Source organism: Amblyomma maculatum, chromosome 11 (genome assembly GCF_055883805.1).
Source record: "Amblyomma maculatum isolate TAMU_Amacu chromosome 11, ASM5588380v1, whole genome shotgun sequence".
Classification (NCBI taxonomy): Eukaryota; Metazoa; Arthropoda; class Arachnida; order Ixodida; family Ixodidae; genus Amblyomma; species Amblyomma maculatum.
Genome location: NC_139354.1, coordinates 78,934,020 through 78,954,172, shown reverse-complemented (window position 1 = coordinate 78,954,172; position 20,153 = coordinate 78,934,020). Strand labels below are relative to the sequence as shown.

General features: G+C 42.5%; 1 protein-coding gene, 1 long non-coding RNA gene and 1 other non-coding gene across 6 annotated transcripts in view; 1 reads left to right on the top strand and 2 right to left on the bottom strand.

The window, feature by feature from the left end:
* Nucleotides 1-11,277, bottom strand: part of LOC146174232 (uncharacterized) — a 65,446-nt gene extending 54,169 nt beyond the window's left edge. The window contains exons 1-2 of one of the 4 annotated variants that reach the window (XR_014702214.1): nt 11,140-11,230; nt 10,619-10,728 (exon numbers count right to left, since the gene is read on the bottom strand). Coding sequence is in view for 1 of the 4 variants with exons in the window: in XM_084584739.1 (XP_084440865.1) it covers nt 5,997-6,086; nt 11,140-11,243 (194 nt within the window). In the remaining 3 variants the exon portion in view is untranslated. Of the gene's footprint in view, nt 1-5,996; nt 6,087-10,618; nt 10,729-11,139 lie in introns of all 4 variants that reach the window. The other 3 variants (XM_084584739.1, XR_014702212.1, XR_014702213.1) reach the window with 3 other exon arrangements.
* A 273-nt stretch (nt 11,278-11,550) lies between these two features.
* The window catches only part of LOC146174230 (uncharacterized), a 62,178-nt gene continuing 53,575 nt past the window's right edge, over nt 11,551-20,153 (top strand). The window contains exon 1 of the long non-coding RNA XR_014701929.1: nt 11,551-11,629. This is a non-coding gene — a long non-coding RNA (uncharacterized LOC146174230). The remainder of the gene's footprint in view (nt 11,630-20,153) is intronic.
* TRNAS-UGA (transfer RNA serine (anticodon UGA)) lies at nt 17,906-17,978 on the bottom strand. The gene has a single exon. It is a non-coding gene; the product is annotated as a tRNA-Ser (tRNA).

Genomic DNA, 20,153 nt, shown 5'->3' with positions numbered 1-20,153 from the left:
CAGTATCTTCCTGCACAGCATTGACCTAGATCGACACAATGCATGGTTCCTGGCTCCCTAATTTTGCCTTCTTTGCAAGCGCACAGCTCTTTTCCTTTTGTGCATGGTCTTTTTTTTATATCCGGACATACCTCTTCTGGGTATTCTCCAGTGCTGCATACCGTTTTCACTGCGCCGTTTTCGCAGGATGAGGAATGAGAAAGAGAACGCAACAATCATTATACTAAAAAAACATAATTTGTTTGCCGGCTGCACTGGTAGTTTCAATAAAACGGTAGGCAAACGTTTTTTCTAAAGACACCAACAGTGATAACGCGCGGTTAAAACGCGATCCTTCGCTCACTCTTGTTTCGCAGGTGAATTTCCACTTGAGATAACGCTGCAACATTGCAGTGATAGGAAAATTTCAAAACATACACTTCTATGATTTCAAAGGCCTGTGACGTGCCTTAGAGGTGAAGGTTTCTGAACCTAAGGACGCTCAACTTGTGCATTGTAGGCGTTGAGAAGGAAATTGTACGTCATTAACCGTTCACGCCAGAACTGGCATCAAGTATGCGACGATCATGTCGGACTGCGTGGAAATAAAAACACGTGGAAATTACGAAATAAAACTTAAGCGCAAAGTAGACGAACACAAGACAGGAGACAGGACAATGTACAAATTGGCAACTCATTCTTTTATTGAAATACACACATAATATATAAGGACATATTTCCACCACCTACAGCTGCCGTGAACGTCAGAAAGCCATATACATATCTAACGATTTACGTCTATTATTATTATCATTGTCGTTATCATCTGCCTGAATATACCCACAGAGTAGGGTGAAGGCCTCTCCCATAGTCTTCTAAGTAACACGGCCATGTTCTAGCTGCCTCTACTTGACCCCTGCGAGTTTCTTAACATCATCCGCCCACCTAACTTTCTGTCGCCTCAGCTACGCTTTCCATCCATTAGAATCCAAATTGTTAGCCGAAGCGACCATCGGTTATCCTCCCTTCGCACTACATGTCCTGCCCATGTCCATTCCATTATCTTAACATGTACTTGTCTTCTCTACGTACCATTATCTTCAGGAATGGTACGTAAAATGGCATGCGGGAGCTGCTCGCACGGATAGATCACTTTATAGCAGCAAAGATGTCCTCTTGGCAACCAGTGTGCTTCTTATTCACCTAAGCAGGGTACGTTAGTACACAGCACTGTAGCTAGCAGTTTGATGAGGGAACGAATGTAAGCGTAGCTTTTATTGAAATCCAGAATCAGAGCTCTGTCTTGCATTTGGTCAATCGCGGATGCCGGCTACTGATAAATATAACTACTTTCTATCCCAGGACGCACTTTGAATACATTCCAAAACGATGTTATTATCGTGTCCACGTAAAATTGCAGCTGCGCAAAGTAACATACCTGTATGATTAACTGAAGTTCATCCTTTATTCCTTAGCAAATATTGCTCTTAAACGGTTCTATCCAGGAACAAATCCTGTGGTGTCAAAGCTTCTCAACCCCCCCCCCCCCCCATATCAAGAATCCTAAAAAATGTTCCCCTGCCCGTTTTCCTTCCCTCGGAATCCGTTACCGTAAGCAACCATCAGTTATCCTCTCGTCGCACTTCTGTCACTAACTTCAGTAATTTTTATGACCCACTCTGCACGCTTCCTATCTCTTAATGTTACCCATACCCTGTTTTCGTAGCATAGTCTTTTACTAACAAGGTTACTAGGATACGATTTCACAGATCAGTAGTTAGACCCTGACATGCGTATGATATTCCCATCTCTCGTGTTAGTACATCTTCGGCACAGGTAATTTTCAGAAACGGTCATTTTCTTCAGTCTATTCCTTCATAACACAGGCCTAGCGTGGTCTCCAAAACTAATATTGATGCGAGACTCAACTTGGCTGTTTCACTAACATGTTTCACCATATTTTAGACAAAGCATTAGAGTGTTGCTTACATTTGCATTTACATTTACGACATCAAGGAAGAAAAAGCGGGCAGTGGCGCGGACAGGAGCGCTCGTGCCAGGCCCGGCAACATTTTCATTAAACGTCATCTCACTGTCATCGACCATCTCTCTGTCCTCTGTTCTCCTGTTTTCATCGGCTTGCCGTATCGTAACAATATATATATAATGCTTTCGACAAGGCATATAAGTTGAACATTGATCAATGCGATCTGAAATGAATCGAATACTTCCTTGCTTATCCAGCACAATTTCTTTAGGTCAAAGTTATTATTCATAGTTAAGTAATGTTTATTCCGGCGTGCCTCAAGGCTCAGTCAATGGTCGGCTATTCCTTCTCATATACATTAACTATCTCGATTCCAAAGACGTGTAACACTCGCCTGTTTTCTAACGATTCCGTGGTTTTTCAGTAAATAAAATCTCCCGATGATGTTAACCTTCTAACAGCGGTCATTCCTAGATCTAGTTTCGGTGAAACGATTGGCTCATACAACTGCTCATTGTCAAAGGTAAAGTTATGAGAGTATGCCGACACACTAAACCACTTCCAGATATGTGCCTAAATAACCTACAGCCCAGTCCTAAATATACAGCCGACCGCAAAGGGATTCTGAGCGGATACGGGTGAGATCGGTGGGGTGATTGTCTATCATGCGCATTTTGCACAAGAGTATAGATTATGAGGGGAAAGGCCATAAGGCTACCTTTCTCTCGAACGAGGAATGGAGATGCAGTAGGCACCAGTGCAACAGCGCATTTCCAAAACTTTCAGCTCGGGATCACATCGTTTAGAGATGAAGCGTGGAGAGAAAATGTACAAGTTTTTATTTATGCCTCTGGCACCAGAGTAAATCCGAAAATGAACGTTCTAATTTTGCGGGTCATCGGCGGTGTGCTAGTATGATAAGGCTATCTGTAACGTAATATCGCTACTGAAGTTATAATTGCCGGAAACAACTCTTGCTGCAAAGGTTTGTACGCGTTCAACATTTTCTATACGTTTAGTGCTTTGAGTGACCCATACCGCGCCAGGCAGATAAATTAAGAGGAAATGAGGGTGCTCGTTACAATACATGAGGGAAAGAAGCCAACCGTCGGCGAGGTTAAGGAAAGCAATCTAGTACCGGAAGAACATTTCCTATGTAAAGCAGCTCTTTTACCTTCTGGGGGCATTATAAAACTTAGGTCTAATAAGGTTTAGCACATGAGATGACTTTAGGTTAAGTATTGAAAATGTCTGTTCGATATTAAATATTCTGAACAATATACCCCGAGATACTTGTAATGTTGGGCATTTTCAAGTAGTGGTCTGTCGAAATATTAGACTGATCTCACAACAAAGTGTTCAAGGGTGAATGACACAAATTGATATTTAGCACTGTTCAAAGACATGCCTCACTTAGTGCACCAAGCATAAGTTTTGTTGAGATCATTCTGCGAACTGCTAACACTAAAATCATCTCGTACATTCGTCTATATGCAACAATCATCAGGGCAAAACCTCATTTTGCATTGTAAATTTTGGGCAATGTCATTTAAAAAGACTCAAAATAGCAAAGGCCCAAAATAGAGCCTTGGGGCACGCCGGCGATTACAGTGAGATGTATTGATTTAGTTCAGTTCCTAAAACATGCTTTGTTAGTCCAGACAAGTTATTTATAATGCAATACACTATTCTGGGGTGTATACTGAGACAAGATAATTTGAATAACAGCAAGGGATAAGGAACGGTGTCAAAAGCTTTCCGGAAATGCAAATATCTGCAGTCTACCTAAAATATAAGGTCAAAAGAGTAAAAGAGGTGATGGGAGGGCTCTACCAGTTGATTTGTACGTGACAAGCGAGGCCTGAATCCGCGTAGAGTATCCGAAAAGAAATTATTTCTTTGAAGGTGTTTCATCACAGCCCTGTATTTAATGTATTCCTTTGTTTTGCAACATACGCATGTTAGAGAAAGAGGCCTGTTTCTTCAAGAAAACTTACAGGATTTATGAATAGGAAAGACATGGGCTATCTTTCACCCTGCTGGTAATGAAATAGTATTTATTGATTTATCAACCACAGGTATTAAACAAGCACAATTTCTTGTGAGCAGGATTTTAATACCAGCGATTGAATACCATCAGGACCGCATCGATAATTTGTTGTTAAAATTGAAAAGTAGCTTGAGAACATCTCTATATATAGTAACCATAGGCATATTCTGGTAGAATATCTCTTGTATTTAGGCAGTTCACCAGTGCATGTCTCGGAAAAAACAATCTTAAAATAGGAATTCAGACAGCAAGAATTCTCATACCCACCACGCAAGTTTTTCATGCTAACTGGTAAACTAAGGAAAAGTGGCGTTTTTTCTGAAATTTGTTTTCACAAATTTTCTAAACTGTTAAGGATTAACCTTCAAATTTGCGTTAACCTTCAAAGAAGGGGAGTCTGAAGGGCAATGGCGATGGCATAATTCGGAGCTCCTAACGCGATAATATGTCTCAAAGTTGTCTCTTGTTGGCGTTTTCATCCAGACACGGGGTTTTGAACACATTGTTATATCTTTGCCTAGTGTTCAAAGATAGGGGGCTATATAAATGAGAAAGAGGCTGGTATAACTTCGTGGAGTTTGTGTAGTGCCTGCTGTCTGACCGATTGAGTTTTTAGCGTAAATGCAATGCTTCTAGCTACGACTAAAATCTCGCCGGAAGCTATTTTGCACAGTGCTTTAGGAACCAGTACGTACGAAGGAAGACTTCTGGCTGACTTCTGACTTGGGTCAAATAAAGCAGTGACTCAGAAGACGCCACGTAGCCGCATCATCCGCGACAATGCATCTGGACACCGAGGGATTGTCGCGATGATGCCGCTACCTCGCGTCGTCCGCCTCCTTGCTTTCCTTGACGCCAGTCAACCAGCAGTCTTCCTTCGTACGTACTGTGCGTGATCGTCTGCTGTGAAGGCCTCCCAGGCACTGCTCCGCTTTAAGAAAAGCACAGGACTGATCGAAAGGCTATACTTTTTTTTGTTATTTTAAGTGATATGAATGTGAAGTGATGTGATGTGACATGTCTGTGATGTGACAGTACTGACTTCACCCATTCCTATATTACCCACAACGTTTATATCCACTTACCCCTTTCCGCCTGTGCAGTACAGCAAATCGATTTTTACCGCTTAACCTCCCTGCCTTTCCTCCTCATCTTCCTTCTCCTCCTCCTGGACACCGGATGCAGTTCCCTGCCTTTCGGTATCTCCTTCCTTGGGCGGGCAATCTGTTATGATCCGCGACCGTCACCTACGAGCGCCGACGCGGCCGCAGCGAAGTGCAGCTGACGCAAGACCATCACACCAAGCAATGGGCATTTCAGCCATTCCAGCGCCGCACATTCGGATGCCCGACGCTCCCTCCCGTCAGTTTATTGCGAAATATTCAAACTACACGTGTCGTTATTCGTGTGCGTGCCTGTGTGTGAAAAAGCTGGCCAAGCCCAGTGCTCTATGGAGACAGCGTTTCATCAACCGGTAGTAGGAGGTTCCTCCACGCCGCCGTGACTAAGTCAGTAAACCTTGATTTAACATCAATTCTTACCCCTTTCCCTCTAAACTGGGAAGTGTTTAAAAAGCAGCGGCTGCTTCCGCTGAGGGGGACGACGCCTAGACACCAGCTTTTTGAGCGCGTCAGTTCTCTATTCAGGCCTGCTTCTGAGGCCGTTCCTACGTGATGCAGTATTAAGCATTGTTCTTGTTTGTCGACGCCTCGTCATTTTCCGGGAGGGCTGATGCTTTCCGCTGGGCCCCCAGTTGCAAGACAGACACTTATGTTGGCGTTTCGAGCTTCATCTAACAGTCTATATACGTTTTTTTTTTCATTGGAGTTCGGTGGGGAAGATAATGGTTTAGTGAATTTCGGATCAGCATGGTGCTCACAGCGCACTGTGTGTTCGTTGTCTCTTTGCTCCTATCTCTCCTCCCCTTGCGTACACGAGTTTCCTCAACATGTGTGCGTGGCTTGAGGGGCCCTTAGGTACCTGGTTGGGAAAGTTAACGGGGCGTCGGGACCCATGCCTCTGCTTCTGCTCCCGACCCGAGATCGGGCTTGTTTGTCGTTGCCTGCGGGGCTGGAGAAAAAAGGAAATGCACTTGATTGCCGAAACGTCGAGGCCGTCCTTTGCTGCGCTTCTCGAGTAGTTATGTTTTAGACAGAGCAATTATGTGTGTGCCATGTCTTTCGCCACTCGCTCCTTCTGTAATTCAAAACTTAGTTTTCGTTCAGTTGACGAGCGCTTCCCCGTGTCTTCTGTGCATCCTCCAGCAAGATTTAAGGTCGCACGATTCAACTCAGTATACACGAGGCTGTTCCTAGTCTGCAGAAGCAAAAGCCATCTTTGGCTTGTAGCGAAAGCTCTAGTGTGCCTCATAAACCCGTCCTGCAAGACATTATGTGTAACACCTTCCTTTCGTCGTTTACGTTGTTAATTGTTTAGAAATTAATGTATTATATGCACCAGTGGGTTTTTGTTCGACACGAAGAGATTTTGAGACGAAAAGCTGAGAAAATCTTTTTATAGCAACTCTGCGAAATTTAGAGCTTGACGTCATACGTAAATCAGCGCTGACCAAGTGGTGAGAACTTCATCTCTCGTATTTAATATTATTTATTAATACTAATATTATTCATTATTATATTCAAATATTTATTATTTTACTAAAAATAATATCACAATCAATACTATTCCTCAAAACTGAAAACTTTTACCCTGTCATCAGCCATCAGTTCTGTACGTTGGTGATCTACTGTTCGTATATGAGAGGAATAACAAGCGCTACCTCTTCTAATGCAGAAGTCAGTAACCTGTTTAGTTCACAGGCAAGTTAGCAAATTTCTCCACAACCGGCATCAATAGGCCAAAATACTTCAAAGTAGTGAGACCTCGTGGTTCTTCCAGCCTGAGTTGCTGCAAACACTCGGAATACCTTTTTTGCGACGTAACCGCAGAAATGGCGACCGCGTTCACTTGCATGCGAAATAGCTATAAGGAAGTGTTTAATTCTTTCAACTTGTTCCTTTTCTTGCATGCCGACTTTTTGGCGCGCAATTTAGTTTTCCAGATTATTCTGGAGATATGTTCTACTGTCTTCCCCCATGTATACTCTATGACACATCATATGAAGGCCGTAGATGTGCTATTTACTTTCGTTTATGCTACACAAAGCGAACCTGCTCTCAAATTCATGCGTTCAGCTAGTGTACACAGCTGTGCTGGAGTATTTGTATAGAAATAACAAATAGTTCAAATAAAGTAAAAATGTAATGCCTATACATGGTAAAAGAGTGTCACAATGTTGAGACACGTAGTTCGGCATTTCGGTTTGCAAATGGTAATTTGGGTTTGTCACACAGCCAATTCGGTTTGGAAATCGGAGGGATTAGGCACAAGACAAAAATATATTGTTTTCAACTGCCGTAAGCTTGAATTTCAAAAATACCAGGAAATATTCACTTGTACAGAAATTAAAAGTTTGCTGAGATAAGTTTTTTTGTTAACTGATTTCTCACACCTGCAATAATTTTTTTTACGGCATGATAAATGTTGCCCTGGTGCAATTAATGATACAGTTGTTACCTGAGATTTTACGACTCGATACAAGATAACTGTGAAAGAGCTGATACTCTTCCAGCAGAGCAGAAGCTTTCAAGCCATTTGAGTTCATCTGTTGACAGCACACTGTAGCCGACTGCCTTGCACCCGCCAGCCGCCTACTATGTTACCTCGACATCATTAAATAACAGCATACCCAACTAGCGCAAGAATCTATATTAGTGGTGGTCACCGCGACGCTACTGAAATAGCTCAACGCAACAGTGTCTCATAAGTTAGCGTGAGAGTCTACTGTACGTTGCCAGCAGGATATGATTATGCGCAATAACACGTACAAACAAGCTATCCATTTTTCTTTGCCTGATATGCTTGTCTATTTAAACAATCAATGTTATTTTTACTTGGTGCTGTAAGGCGTGCGTTTTGATTTTGTTATGTATATTTTAGAGATGCTATGGCACGAACGCGGAACAGACATTTTTTGTTTCCGTGAGTTTCATCCAAAATGATCTCCAGGTATTTCGTTATTTCATGGTGCTCTAGAAGAATGGGGAGCACTGTAGTTGGGTGTAGCGTTAACCATCAGAAAGCGAGGAGAGTGGGTCAGAGAGCCCACTCAAATTAGTGACACTATTCCAAATCAAGAAAAAGAAATGGGCATGGGCAGAACATATAATGTGAAAAGAGAACAACAGGTGGTCGCTATGTGCAACAAAATGGATTTCAAGGGAAGGCAAGCGGAGAAGTGCGTTCCGAAAAACATAGTACGGCTGATGAGCTTTCCAATTTGGCATCAATAAATTGGTGTAGCTAACTGAGGACTAGGATAATTTAGAGCTTATTAAGAAGATTTTGCGAATTATGTTTATTATACAAAAATATCTCCTTACTGAGGTGAAGCCAGAAACTTGTTTCCAACCACTGCAGATTTTTATTCTATGTGGATGAAGTTTATCGAAGAGTAGATAAATAGATCTTGAATTGTTTGTAAATATAACTTTTCCACACTGTACCCCTTTATATTCCTGCTTCAAAGGCCCCTAGATGGAATATAGGCTAATTTGGTCCGTAGATCCCTTCAGTACTTTACACGTGTTAAAGATAATACTCTCTTAGCTTCTTTGAATGGCCCTTTTATTACTCACAAATTCGGTGTCGCTAAGAAGAGCTATTAATTCTTCCTATGTTGATTTCCGCAGGCAGCAATCATAAACAATGTCTGGGTGCACGATCATCGCCCTTCAACGAATATCTACCAGTCAATGTTTCGCTGTAATCTAATGAGAGGTTTTGTATTTCACAGCCGTAGAAATCTTGTAGCCTCTGTCGTTTGGTATTTTATATGCAGTCCTTAAGGTGGAATTGTTTTCTTGATGGCAAAGGTTTGTTGCAGACACATTTGGTGCGCTCTTCAAAGGTGAGAAAAAATGCATCCTCAGTGGGTGCTCTGAGGGTTTGGTTTCTGTGAATCAAGCTTTGCAAGGATGGTTACTGCTGTCTATATAATAAACCAATATCCTTCAGTAGTAATAAATTTTTCGCCCGCTCCACCTCTCATGCCATTGCATGACTGTGTTAACGGCTCCCATTTTCTGGCTCAGGGTGAGGATCTTTGTTTCCTAAAGCGTGGAACAACGTTTCGATGTCCATAAAGTAGTAGTCTTTAAACTGTGTCTTCTAATTACCCACCTATACTCATTACCTTGCATTCGACAATTAGCCTATTATTTAGGCGAGCATGCGTCACTGATGAAGCAAGCCGAATCAAGCTGTCTGCGTGGCCTTAGAGTAGCTGTTCTGACACCACATTCACGTCACCTAAAAAGCTGAAATTTGGTCTCACCGTCTCACCTCAATAGTGGGAAACAAATCTGTAGCATCTCCAAATTCGGTCGCGTCATCTCGTGTGGTGACGCCAGAAAACACGATGACCAATCACTTCTCCTTCATGTCGTATACCGGCAACCACCGGGGATGAGTTGTTCATTTTTGTTTGCTCACAATGGCGACTATAAAACGTCAACGCAGATTGTTCTAAAAGGGACAATGAAAAGCTAATATTACGGACGAGGAAGAAGAAGCGGGCAGTGGTGTGACCAGGAGCACAAGCCAACGACCATTTCTCGTAGCGCCATATCTGCGACATGAACAACCTGTGTAGGGGCAGGGGTCAGCACTTTTCGCATTTTGCAGCGCAGTTCAGGACTCATTACAGAAACTCTCGGACCGGTATCAATGTGGGGTCCAATGCTATTCTATCGACGATTACGTTGAGCGTTTTGCAGCACGCACGATAAGCTAGGCGACGATTTCAGATGATTTTACCTATTGTAGCATCATCTCTAGACGCTGCAGCACTTAGTTTTCCGTCGGGGAGCGGCCATAGAGACTTGGAGGTTAACTTTGACGGCGCTGTGGCGAATGGGACCGAAGCGATGTGGGCAAGGCGTTCAGGTTTTGTGGGAGCGCTCGGTATCCACGGCAGTGCTTGAAGGGTTGTGATGAAGCAAGAATGGACGGGAGCGGTCATCGTAGATAGACGAGGGTTGAAGGCATGACGTTTTTGCTTAGAACCGTTCGTTTTGGCAATAACTGGTGATATGGCCGACACAGGAGCAAGCAAATCAAATTCGCCTGTTATCGGAAGTGCGCCAGTCGTCTGGATTATGTCGACGTGGTTCGACATAAGCAGGTCTGCCTGGATAAACTGTGCGAATGTCGGTGTCATAAGGAGGACAGCCAGGATAAACTGCGCGAACGTCCGCTGCAGTAGGCAGGCTGATGGCAACAGCGAAGTTGAGACGCAAGTTGGCCAGCTATTGGCGGACAACGGCCTAAATAAGGCCAACGTCCGGATGGGGGCCGTCGGCAAAAATATTTTACTAAACTTAGAAAACGCAGACAATCAATAAATATCACATCTATTCTCTCCGCACCAAAAAAAATGTTTTGAATCTTTATTAGCACCGAAAAAGCGAGCCATACAAAATGACGCTCCTCCTCGAAATCTGCTAGCGCAAGCATGTGGTAAAAAAAAGCAATCAACTGGCCTGTTTCAGTCGGCGTACGTTGGACGCGTCTCATGATCGGGCACGACCAGCAAGCCCCAATGACTTGATTGGAGAGGTTTGCGAGCGGGAACGTGTCGCCGAAATCATTTCTGGCGGTCGCCAAGAGCACATTTTAAACATTATTTGCAAATTACATTCTGCAAGGAAAGCTTTTTAATATCACTCGAATCCTCACAGAGGCCACCTGTTTGGAGTTCTTGCATTAGAAAATAACAGCAAGTAGATTTCAACGGGTCATTAAGGCAGTCGCGTGAAATGGCATAGACTGTCCGGCAAGCTGATTTATATTGACAAAATCATTTTACCCGTACATAACCAACTTTCCGTTTCAGTGGCATAGCTCACCCTGCAAACCAAGCCGAATAAGACAACAAAGCAAGTGACTAAACAACAAAAAACGAGGCGAGTAAACTTGACAAGAAAATAGTTTAGAACTAACCACAAAGCATCATAAACCTAGTTCAAATAAGCACTGAACCAAAAAAGATTAAATTGCTTACCTTTTCCGCTCCAGGTTTACCAGCAGTAATTCTTTGTGCCTACGCAAAAAAAGCTTAGCGGAATGGAAAATGATGGTTAAGTTGCACCATTTATATTCGCGCATAGTCGGTTATATGTATTATATATTATTTATTTATTAAAGGCATTTACATAAAATAATATATATATATATATATATATATGAATCCACATTACACACTTAAATTTCCGTAAGAGTGAAGCAAGACAGTCTGACTTTAATTAGGTAATATCTTATGTGATTCTAATAATTTATGCAAATACCTACCGGCGGTACCGCAAGAAGACTAAAATATTTTATTATGTAAAAGAAATTCTTTAAGTACCGAAACATGAGATCAAAGTTTTTGCTGGCGTTTTTTTAATTGGGGTAATTGCGCAAACGCAATAAAATTTGCGTTTGCGCAATTAGTCGAAAGACTCCTGGAACAATCGTAGAGTATGATGCAGTGTTTGCGAAGATGTATCAGTGTAAGTATTATTGGAAGTATTTTTTGCGAGGTTCATTAATGACCTGTGGCTTTTGGAATTTGAGTTGTGTATTGAAAATTGCACATTTTCTCTTCATCTTGTGAGGCTAAAAGCAATGCAGTAAGGGTGACCCTTTGACAATTTGGACATTTCAAGCTTATTCAAAGCCTACTCGCGTCAGACAGGAACGTGGCCTCTAGAGATTTCACATGAATGAAATCAAAGTAACCCCGCTAAAGACGTTGTGACGAATACATGCACTTGCGCCTCAACGTTTTTGTGTTTTTCACAACCGCAATGCGCCAAGATTCAAGTTATTGAAAATGGAACAACTATAGGCAGAAATGTGCACACAGCTACATATACATTTCTTTTATTTGTTAGTTGTGCAGTTGTTAGTTGTGCGTTTTACTTGTGTTCTCCAAAAGTTTAGAGAAAATAATTTTTAAACGCCTCACCTCTTTCACTGAACGCTACAACTTAATAACATCTGCTCAGTTTGGCTTCCGCAGGAACAGTCTACGGAACTCGCACTGCTGGCCCAAGAGCAGTTCATTCTCGAAAACTTTGAATGTAAAAATATGGTACTTGGATTGTTCCTGGTATTTTCCAAAGCCTTTGATCTCATTAATCATAAAATTCTCCTTCAAAATATCGAACACCATAGCATAAGCGGCATTTCGCATCAATTAATTACGTCTTACTTACAATATCGTACTCAATTTGTCGCCATTGAAGGAAAACACTCCACAATAAAGTCAATTAAAACAGGTGTCCCGCAGGGAAGCATCCCGGGCCATTTCTTTTCATACTGTATATTAACCAGATAGTTCGCGTTGATGCAACGTCATATTACATAGCTATGCTGACAACACAAGTTTATTCTTTGCAGGCAAATTGTGTATTGATCTAGGTATCCGAGTGAATAAAACGTTGTCCGAGATTATTGCCTGGGCTCAAATTAACTGCCTAAAGCTAAACATTAATAAAACGAAGGCTATTTTATTTCACCCCCGACAAACACATGTCGAGCGAACTTCCATTTTCATAAATAAACTGAAATTGAAGTGGTAAAGTGCTTTAAATCACTGGGCGTGTATTGCTCAGAAAACATGACCTGGGATGATCATGTAAACTATATTGTTGGTAAGCTATCTAAAACAGCTGGCATTATGCGCCGTTACTGCTACAATTTTCCTATACATGTTAATGTGCTCATATATAATTTTTTATTTTCCTCTTTATTAAACTATGTGTTTTATGTATGGGCAACAACAGTCGGAAATATTAGCAAACTCACTGTTTTGCAGAAAAGGGCTTTACATCTGGTCTGTAAATTTCCATATCGCTTCCACACAGCAGGCCTATTTAAGAAGTACCACATTATACAAGGTACATCGATGAACGATCACAGACTATGCCGCTTATATAAACTGAGTTTAATAAAAAATAATGATGCCATCACTACACTATAGCATGGCTAGAGAAAAACATCTCTGCTTATAATGTGCGCCATCCTGAGGTGTGGTATGTTCCAAATTGCAGAACCAATTATGGAAATCAAATGTAAAAATTTAAATTGCCTACACTTCTGAATCACATGATAAAAGATGCTAACATTGACATATCAGATATATCACCAAAAGAGCTGCGTTTATTGTTTGAATAATGTTGTCATTAGATTTTCTTGTTCTTCTTGCCTGTTTTATTCTTACTTTTTTTAAGCGATCTCATATCTGACTGTGTTCTCTTGCCGCATGCTTCTGTACTACCCCGTGTGCTAGGGGGTCAGGGCTTTTCAAGCTGTTCACACAACTTTTTCCTGTCCTCCTCGCAGCATCTTTTTTGTTGGGGAATAAAATTTCAAATTTCAAATTGTGTTGAAAGTCAGGACTTGATGCCCTTGCTGCGTTGCGTTTGCGTTTTTATATAATGCACAATATGCTGCCATTAGTATCAATGTAGTCATTCAATACATTACTGCTCATGACGCTCAGGCATTACTCTCTGAGGTAGCTCTCTGCTGTGCCGGCGGCCACCATGTGGCGTCGTTGCGGTCCGGCGGCCAAATGTAGCTGCATTGCCAGTGCGTCGTATCCTGCAGCGTCAGTAGGTAGTCTGCCCATTCTGCCCTGTCGTGTGCCTGATTTAGTGCATTATGGTTAGTTTCCCAGCAGAGTACCTGCGGTGTCGTCTGCTGCAGTGAAACAAAGCAAACTAGCGGTGTTTTGCCTATTCACTGATAGCGATAGCTGGAAATGCGAAAGAGCGCTGTACCATCGGATAATAACAGTTGTTCACAACAATGATTCCCCGTAAACGCGTGTCTTCAAAGAACAACCTAACACGAGTGACATTTTTTGGTGAACCAATGACTATAATTTAAAATATGGTTCTTACGTCAACACGGTGTTCGAACTCGCCCACTACACACATAATTTTTCTGGGCACCAAGCTTAATTCTGAACTTTAAAGCAGGCTGGAGCAATCCCACCATCTCACACAAAAGTGTGTGTCAAGTCTAGCCAGGAACCGCCAGACCTTCAACGCTGCTTCCACTGTGAATGAACCAATCTGGGAAATTTACATGTGGCGCGGCTAATAAACTTTACAGTGCAGGGTCTTTTGCTCAATACTTTATTCATGGAGGGCAAGTGCAGATAGCAATGGGACGCTCCAATGATGTCCCATCCCTAAACGATGCCTATCTCACATCGGCTTATTAGACTTTTGTAATAGTGCTTTTCGATGCCGTCGCTGTGCCTCTTCAGAGGCGAAGCATTCGCGAGGCCTACAAACTGATGCCTTGCTTGTAGACGGTTCACTTTCTATTGCGAGCACATATGGCTATCTGAAAACGACTGAAATGGTCGAGGGAGTGTGTGACCTGGCTGACAACCTCCTATCTCCAGTACCAGCAAAGCCATCTAGTGCATTGCCTGCGTGAAACCTTGCCAGTTCACCCCTGTCCGTCCCTCTCCAGCGCGCCAATACAAGTCATAATCACATGCACCTCGGCTGCGTTTACTCCACCTCCAGCGGTGCAACTCGTCTAGGAGAAGATACTTTAGTTTTGGGTTAGTATCGAGTCTGCAGGAGCGTACGACGGAGCTGCATCAATTGTTAGGTCTGCTTTGCACGTTCAGGCATTTCCTCAGTTGAGGTAGGCAGCGCAGGTGCCAGACTCTTGCCTTACTAGTTGACGATCAAGCAACGACCTGGACGCCTTCAAGAACATTCGTGTGTTCGGTAACGCTGTTAGCATCTCTCGAAACCCGGACTCTAGTAACACATACATACATACATACATACATACATACATACATACATACATACATACATACATACATACATACATACATACATACATACATACATACATACATACATACATACATACATACATACATACATACATACATACATACATACATACATACATACATACATACATACATACATACATACATACATACATACATACATACATACATACATACACACATACATTTATACAATAAATATGGTTGGTTGGTTTGTGGGGTTTAACGTCCCAAAGCAACTCAGGCTATGAGAGACGCCGTAGTGGAGGACTCCGGAAATTTCGACCACCTGGGGTTCTTTAACGTGCACTGACATCGCACAGCACACGGGCGCCATATATATGTATATATATGTATATATATGTATATACATATATATATCGTAATATTGTAATACCAGAACAACTATCAAGCCACCTCTTCCCGCAAAAACTCTTGTATTTGCTGAAGAAGCACCTGGTGATACTGAGGAGCACCGGGAAGATCCAGTGTCGATATAGTGTTTCATCCGAGGAAATGGCACGGCGCGTCATGAGACGCTTTTTGCGGAGCTCATCATAGCTCTGGCGCGAAGAAATGACGTCAGAAACGGTTTGGGTGGGATTTGGCGGCGAGCATGTGGAATGCGTCCCAAGCAATTCCTTTGAGGACATGCTTGATCTTCTGTGCTTCAGTCATAGATGGATCACGACGTTTACACAGGTTGACAACAGCCTCAATGTAGCTTGTTAAATGTTCACCTGGCTGCTGGATGCGAAAAGCCAACCGTTGCTTAGCGCGAAGTTTCCGAACAGCGGGGCGGTCGAAAACCTCCGTGAAGCTAGTTTTGAGTGTTGCCTAGGTTTAAATGTCAGCTTCGTGGTTTCGGAACCACAAGCTGGCGACATCACTTAAATAGAAGATGACGTTGTTGAGCTTAACGTGGTAATCCCACCTCTGTAAGCACTCACATGCTAGTATGTAGTCTGCCAGTCCTCTACGTCGGTGTCGTCCGTGCCGGTGAAATACAGGTGGGTCACGCTGCCGCACTGATCCCGAGCAGATGATAGCACTGAGAACAAGCGGGCCAGACTGGGCTACTTGGATCTGTTACTTGGAATGCTTCGATAGGTGAGTGACCCCGAAGCATTCCAAGTAACAGATTCACCGCGAAGATAACCTTAGCCCTGTGCATCTGCATTTAGTTAACTGCCTTCAAGAAGAGACACAGCCAGCGCCGTTGTCTGAGACCATACCAAAAGTGTTCTGTTCATTTTCTCCCCATTCCACCCCACCTCTTGCTTTTCTACTCCCCTGCCAGCACCTTTTTGGCTAATCTGCTTGCCCCCTCTTTCCGGGCCTTCAGAATCTTCACGCTTCCAACATTTTCTTGGTTTGGTCGCCGACCCGTACTCATGTTTTGTCCTCTCCCTCTTTTCTAGCATTCAACAGATCCCACATGGCCGTGTTTCATCTCTTTCTTTTTTTGTGTGGTTGTTCTTTCCTGCGTCTGTACAATTTTCAAACCTTTAGAACTGAAACATAAGCAATGTAACCACAGTCTTGAAAAAGACCGTACAACGGACAACGTCGACGAATAATAAATGAAGTGTTAATGATTTCCTCTATTTCTTCTGCAGCCAAGAACGTCCTTTTCGCAAGCGCATTTATATATATATATATATATATATATATATATATATACAGGGTGTTTCATCTAAGATTTTACCTATTTTTTTAAAATAGGAAAGTTAAGTTTTATTGTCGATTCTTCTTTTAGCTGTTGTATTAAGAGTAGAGAAAAATCAGGAGTACTAAAGCGTACTAAGTAGCTTATAATTAACTAAGATTAGCTAATTAACTTTTTCTTTACACAAGCTAGAAGCTACTTTCAAATTGCAACAGTGAGCTACCGGTGTGAGAATGCCAAATGGTATTTTAAACGACAAGAAACGTGCATTTCTTAAGGACTGCAGCACTGGCAATTCTGGCCACTTTCGACGCACGAAAACGAAACCTAGCAGACGAAGCGCGGAATTGTACGCGCCCACGAGTGACGCAGTCGTGACGTCGCCGGGCGCATCAAGCTGTCTGAAGGAGGCTGCTGCCGCTCGTGAACTACTCGTCTGGCGCTGTGTTATCACGTTCAGTGGTGCGATATCTGTGCATGCACTGCTTTTCTTTTCATTTCACCCTCTGGGAGCCAAACCTTTTAGTCGAGAGGGAGGGCTGATTTGCCCATACCATCAGCGCTACGCCCGCACCATGACAAGCTTCGTGCGCAATGCGTTGGTGATATCTCAAGATCCTACAAGACCATGACGCAGCTCCAGGCGCGTATTTCGCGGGCGGCAGCGGCCGCCTCCAGATGGCTGGTTTCTCTCGGTGACGTCACGGCTGCGTCACTCATGGGCGTGCATAAGTGCGCGCCTCGACTTCTAGGTTTCGTTTTCGTGCGTCGAAAGCGGCCAGAAATGCCAGCGCTGCAGTCCTTAAGAAATGCGCGTTTCTTGTCGTTTAAAATACTATTTGGCATTCTCACACCAGTAGCTCACTGTTGCAATTTGAAAGAAGCTCCTAGCTGGTATAAATAAAAGGTTAATTAGGTAATCTTAGATAATTAGTAAGCTAATTAGTGCCCTTTAAGACTCCTGATTTGTCTCTACTCTTAATACAACAGCTAAAAGAAGAATCAACAATAAAACTTAACTTTCCTATTTTTAAAAAATAGGTAAAATCTTAGATGAAACACCCTGTATATATATATATATATATATATATATATATATATATATATATATATATATATATATATATGAAGGAAAGAAGCCAACAGTCAGCGAGGCCAAGGAAACCATTGGGGATTATGTTTTACGTCTTCTTTTTTCATTTTTACTTGGATAATCACAGAAATGAGTAATGTAATCTGCTTAGGGGAAAGATAATTAAACACAAATTTGAAGAAAAAACAACGTGCCGATGGTGGGGACCGAACCCACGACCTCCGAATATCACGTCCGGTGCTCTTCCAACTGAGCTACGTCGGCTGCTGTCCCCCCTGCTACTTTCTCGGGTGTTAATGTTATCTGTATACGAACCTTGAGAGTGTTCACCAGCGCCACCCTCAACCGTAGCGGCGGACGTGGAACGTCCTGTGTTCCCGCCAGCGTCACGTAGAACGTGAACAAGAGCGAGGGCGAAAGCTTTTCTAGAACCCTCTTACGCTACCTATGGCTTCAAGACTGCCAGAACCGAGACCCCCGTAAGCTACAAGCAGATAAATGAAGGGGAAATGAGGGTGCTCGTTATAATATATGAAGGAAAGAGGCCAACAGTCGGCGAGGCCAAGGGAAGCATTGGGGATTATGTTTTATGTCTATTTTTTTTCATTTTTACTTGGATAATCACAGAAATGAGTAATGTAATCTGCTTAGGGGAAAGATAATTAAACACAAAGTAGAAGAAAAAACAACGTGCCGATGGGGGGGACCGAACCCACGACCTCCGAATATCCACCCACGACCGAACCCACGACCTCCCAATCCTTTCCTTGGCCTCGCCGACTGTTGGCTTCTTTCCTTCATATATTATAACGAGCACCCTCATTTCCCCTTCATTTATCTGCACATATATATATATATATATATATATATATATATATATATATATATATATATATATATATATATATATATATACATATATATATACATACATATATATATATCCAGCACTTCGTTGTGGGGCAGCGTAGTGATTATTGCGCCGAATGGGTCACGGGTTCACCGCATGCCTTACTACGGCAGTTTTGGGAAAGGTATTCCCTTCGTCAGGGAAGCTTCGCAATTGCAACTGATTGTAAAGCTACCTGATGAAGGGTATACCATTCGCGAAACTCTCGGCGCAATAATCAGTACACTGACCCACGGCAACCTGCTGATACATATACACATCCAGCAGGTTGCCGTGGGTCAGTGTACTGATTATTGCACCGACAGTTTTGGGAATGGTATACTCTCTGTCAGGTAGCTTTACCATCAGTCGTAATTGCAAAGGTTCCCTGACGAAAGAAGCACCATTCCCAAAACTGCCGGAGTAAGGCATGCGGTGTGGCCGTGACCCAGTGAGGGCTGATTACAGTTGCCCATCCCAATCTTCAGAAAACGAGCAGTTACGTTGTTTCCGTCATGCTACGGTTTACGCACATCTATTTGTAGGCTTTAAAAGGAGATGTCACGAGACCAGCTATTATTTTAAATTATACCCCAAGTGTGTCACCCAATATCTGAGCGAGCACTAAAAAGAAAAGCGAGTTTGGTTATCTCAGATGCGTCTCCGATCTTTAAAGTGGCACTGCTGTTAGGAGCGTTTGCTGTTTTTTATTGCTAGGGATCACTGTTGGCTGATGAAAAAAAATTGCGTAAAGGCTATCTTGATTAAAACAACATATCTAGCCGTTTTCCTGGAAGGTTTACAGCTTTTGCTCGACCCTTTTTTGGCAAGGCAATAAATAGAAAAATACCTAAAGACCTTTTTATTTTATTGAAATTTGATGGAGGAAAAGTTGGTGCATACTGGATACACTAATATGAAGCGCTTTTGTTGGTTGGAATAAGCCTAGGGCTCACCGTATCTTGTAAAACATTGGTTGCACTTAGTTTGTACACGGGGAATATATTCTTATACGCGAGTTCCTCAGGTTATTCAGTAAAAAAGAAAACGAAAAGACAAAAAGGAAAAGTACATTGAGGCCATCACGGAGCCTCACTGCGCCAAATGGCTAGCCGCACGTTCAGCGTCGCTACGATAGCAAACCTAGCATTTTGTGAGCAGTAGAAACTGCTTAGAAACTATCCGCTGCTTACCAGAAAAAACTATTCTAGCGATATGACCATTTTATACTAAGACTATATGGTTAATCGATTGGAAAATGTTATTTTCATTCAAAACAACTGTAAGGTAGTGTACACGTGGTTATAGTTGAGTCCTGCACCGGAGTTTATTTAGAGTTTCTTATCGCTTTCAGCGTTGCATTCGGCATGATACTGTTTCGCGTAGTAAAATCTTAATCTATTCCATAGTTATCCTTCAGGCCAAGGTTATATACAGGCTTGCAAGCAGAAGAGTAATTCTAGATTAAACTGCAGCAGCCCAGACGGCCAAAAAATTCTGGACAGAACTCATATTATCCCCTAGACAGCTCGATTAGTGTAGTTGCCGCC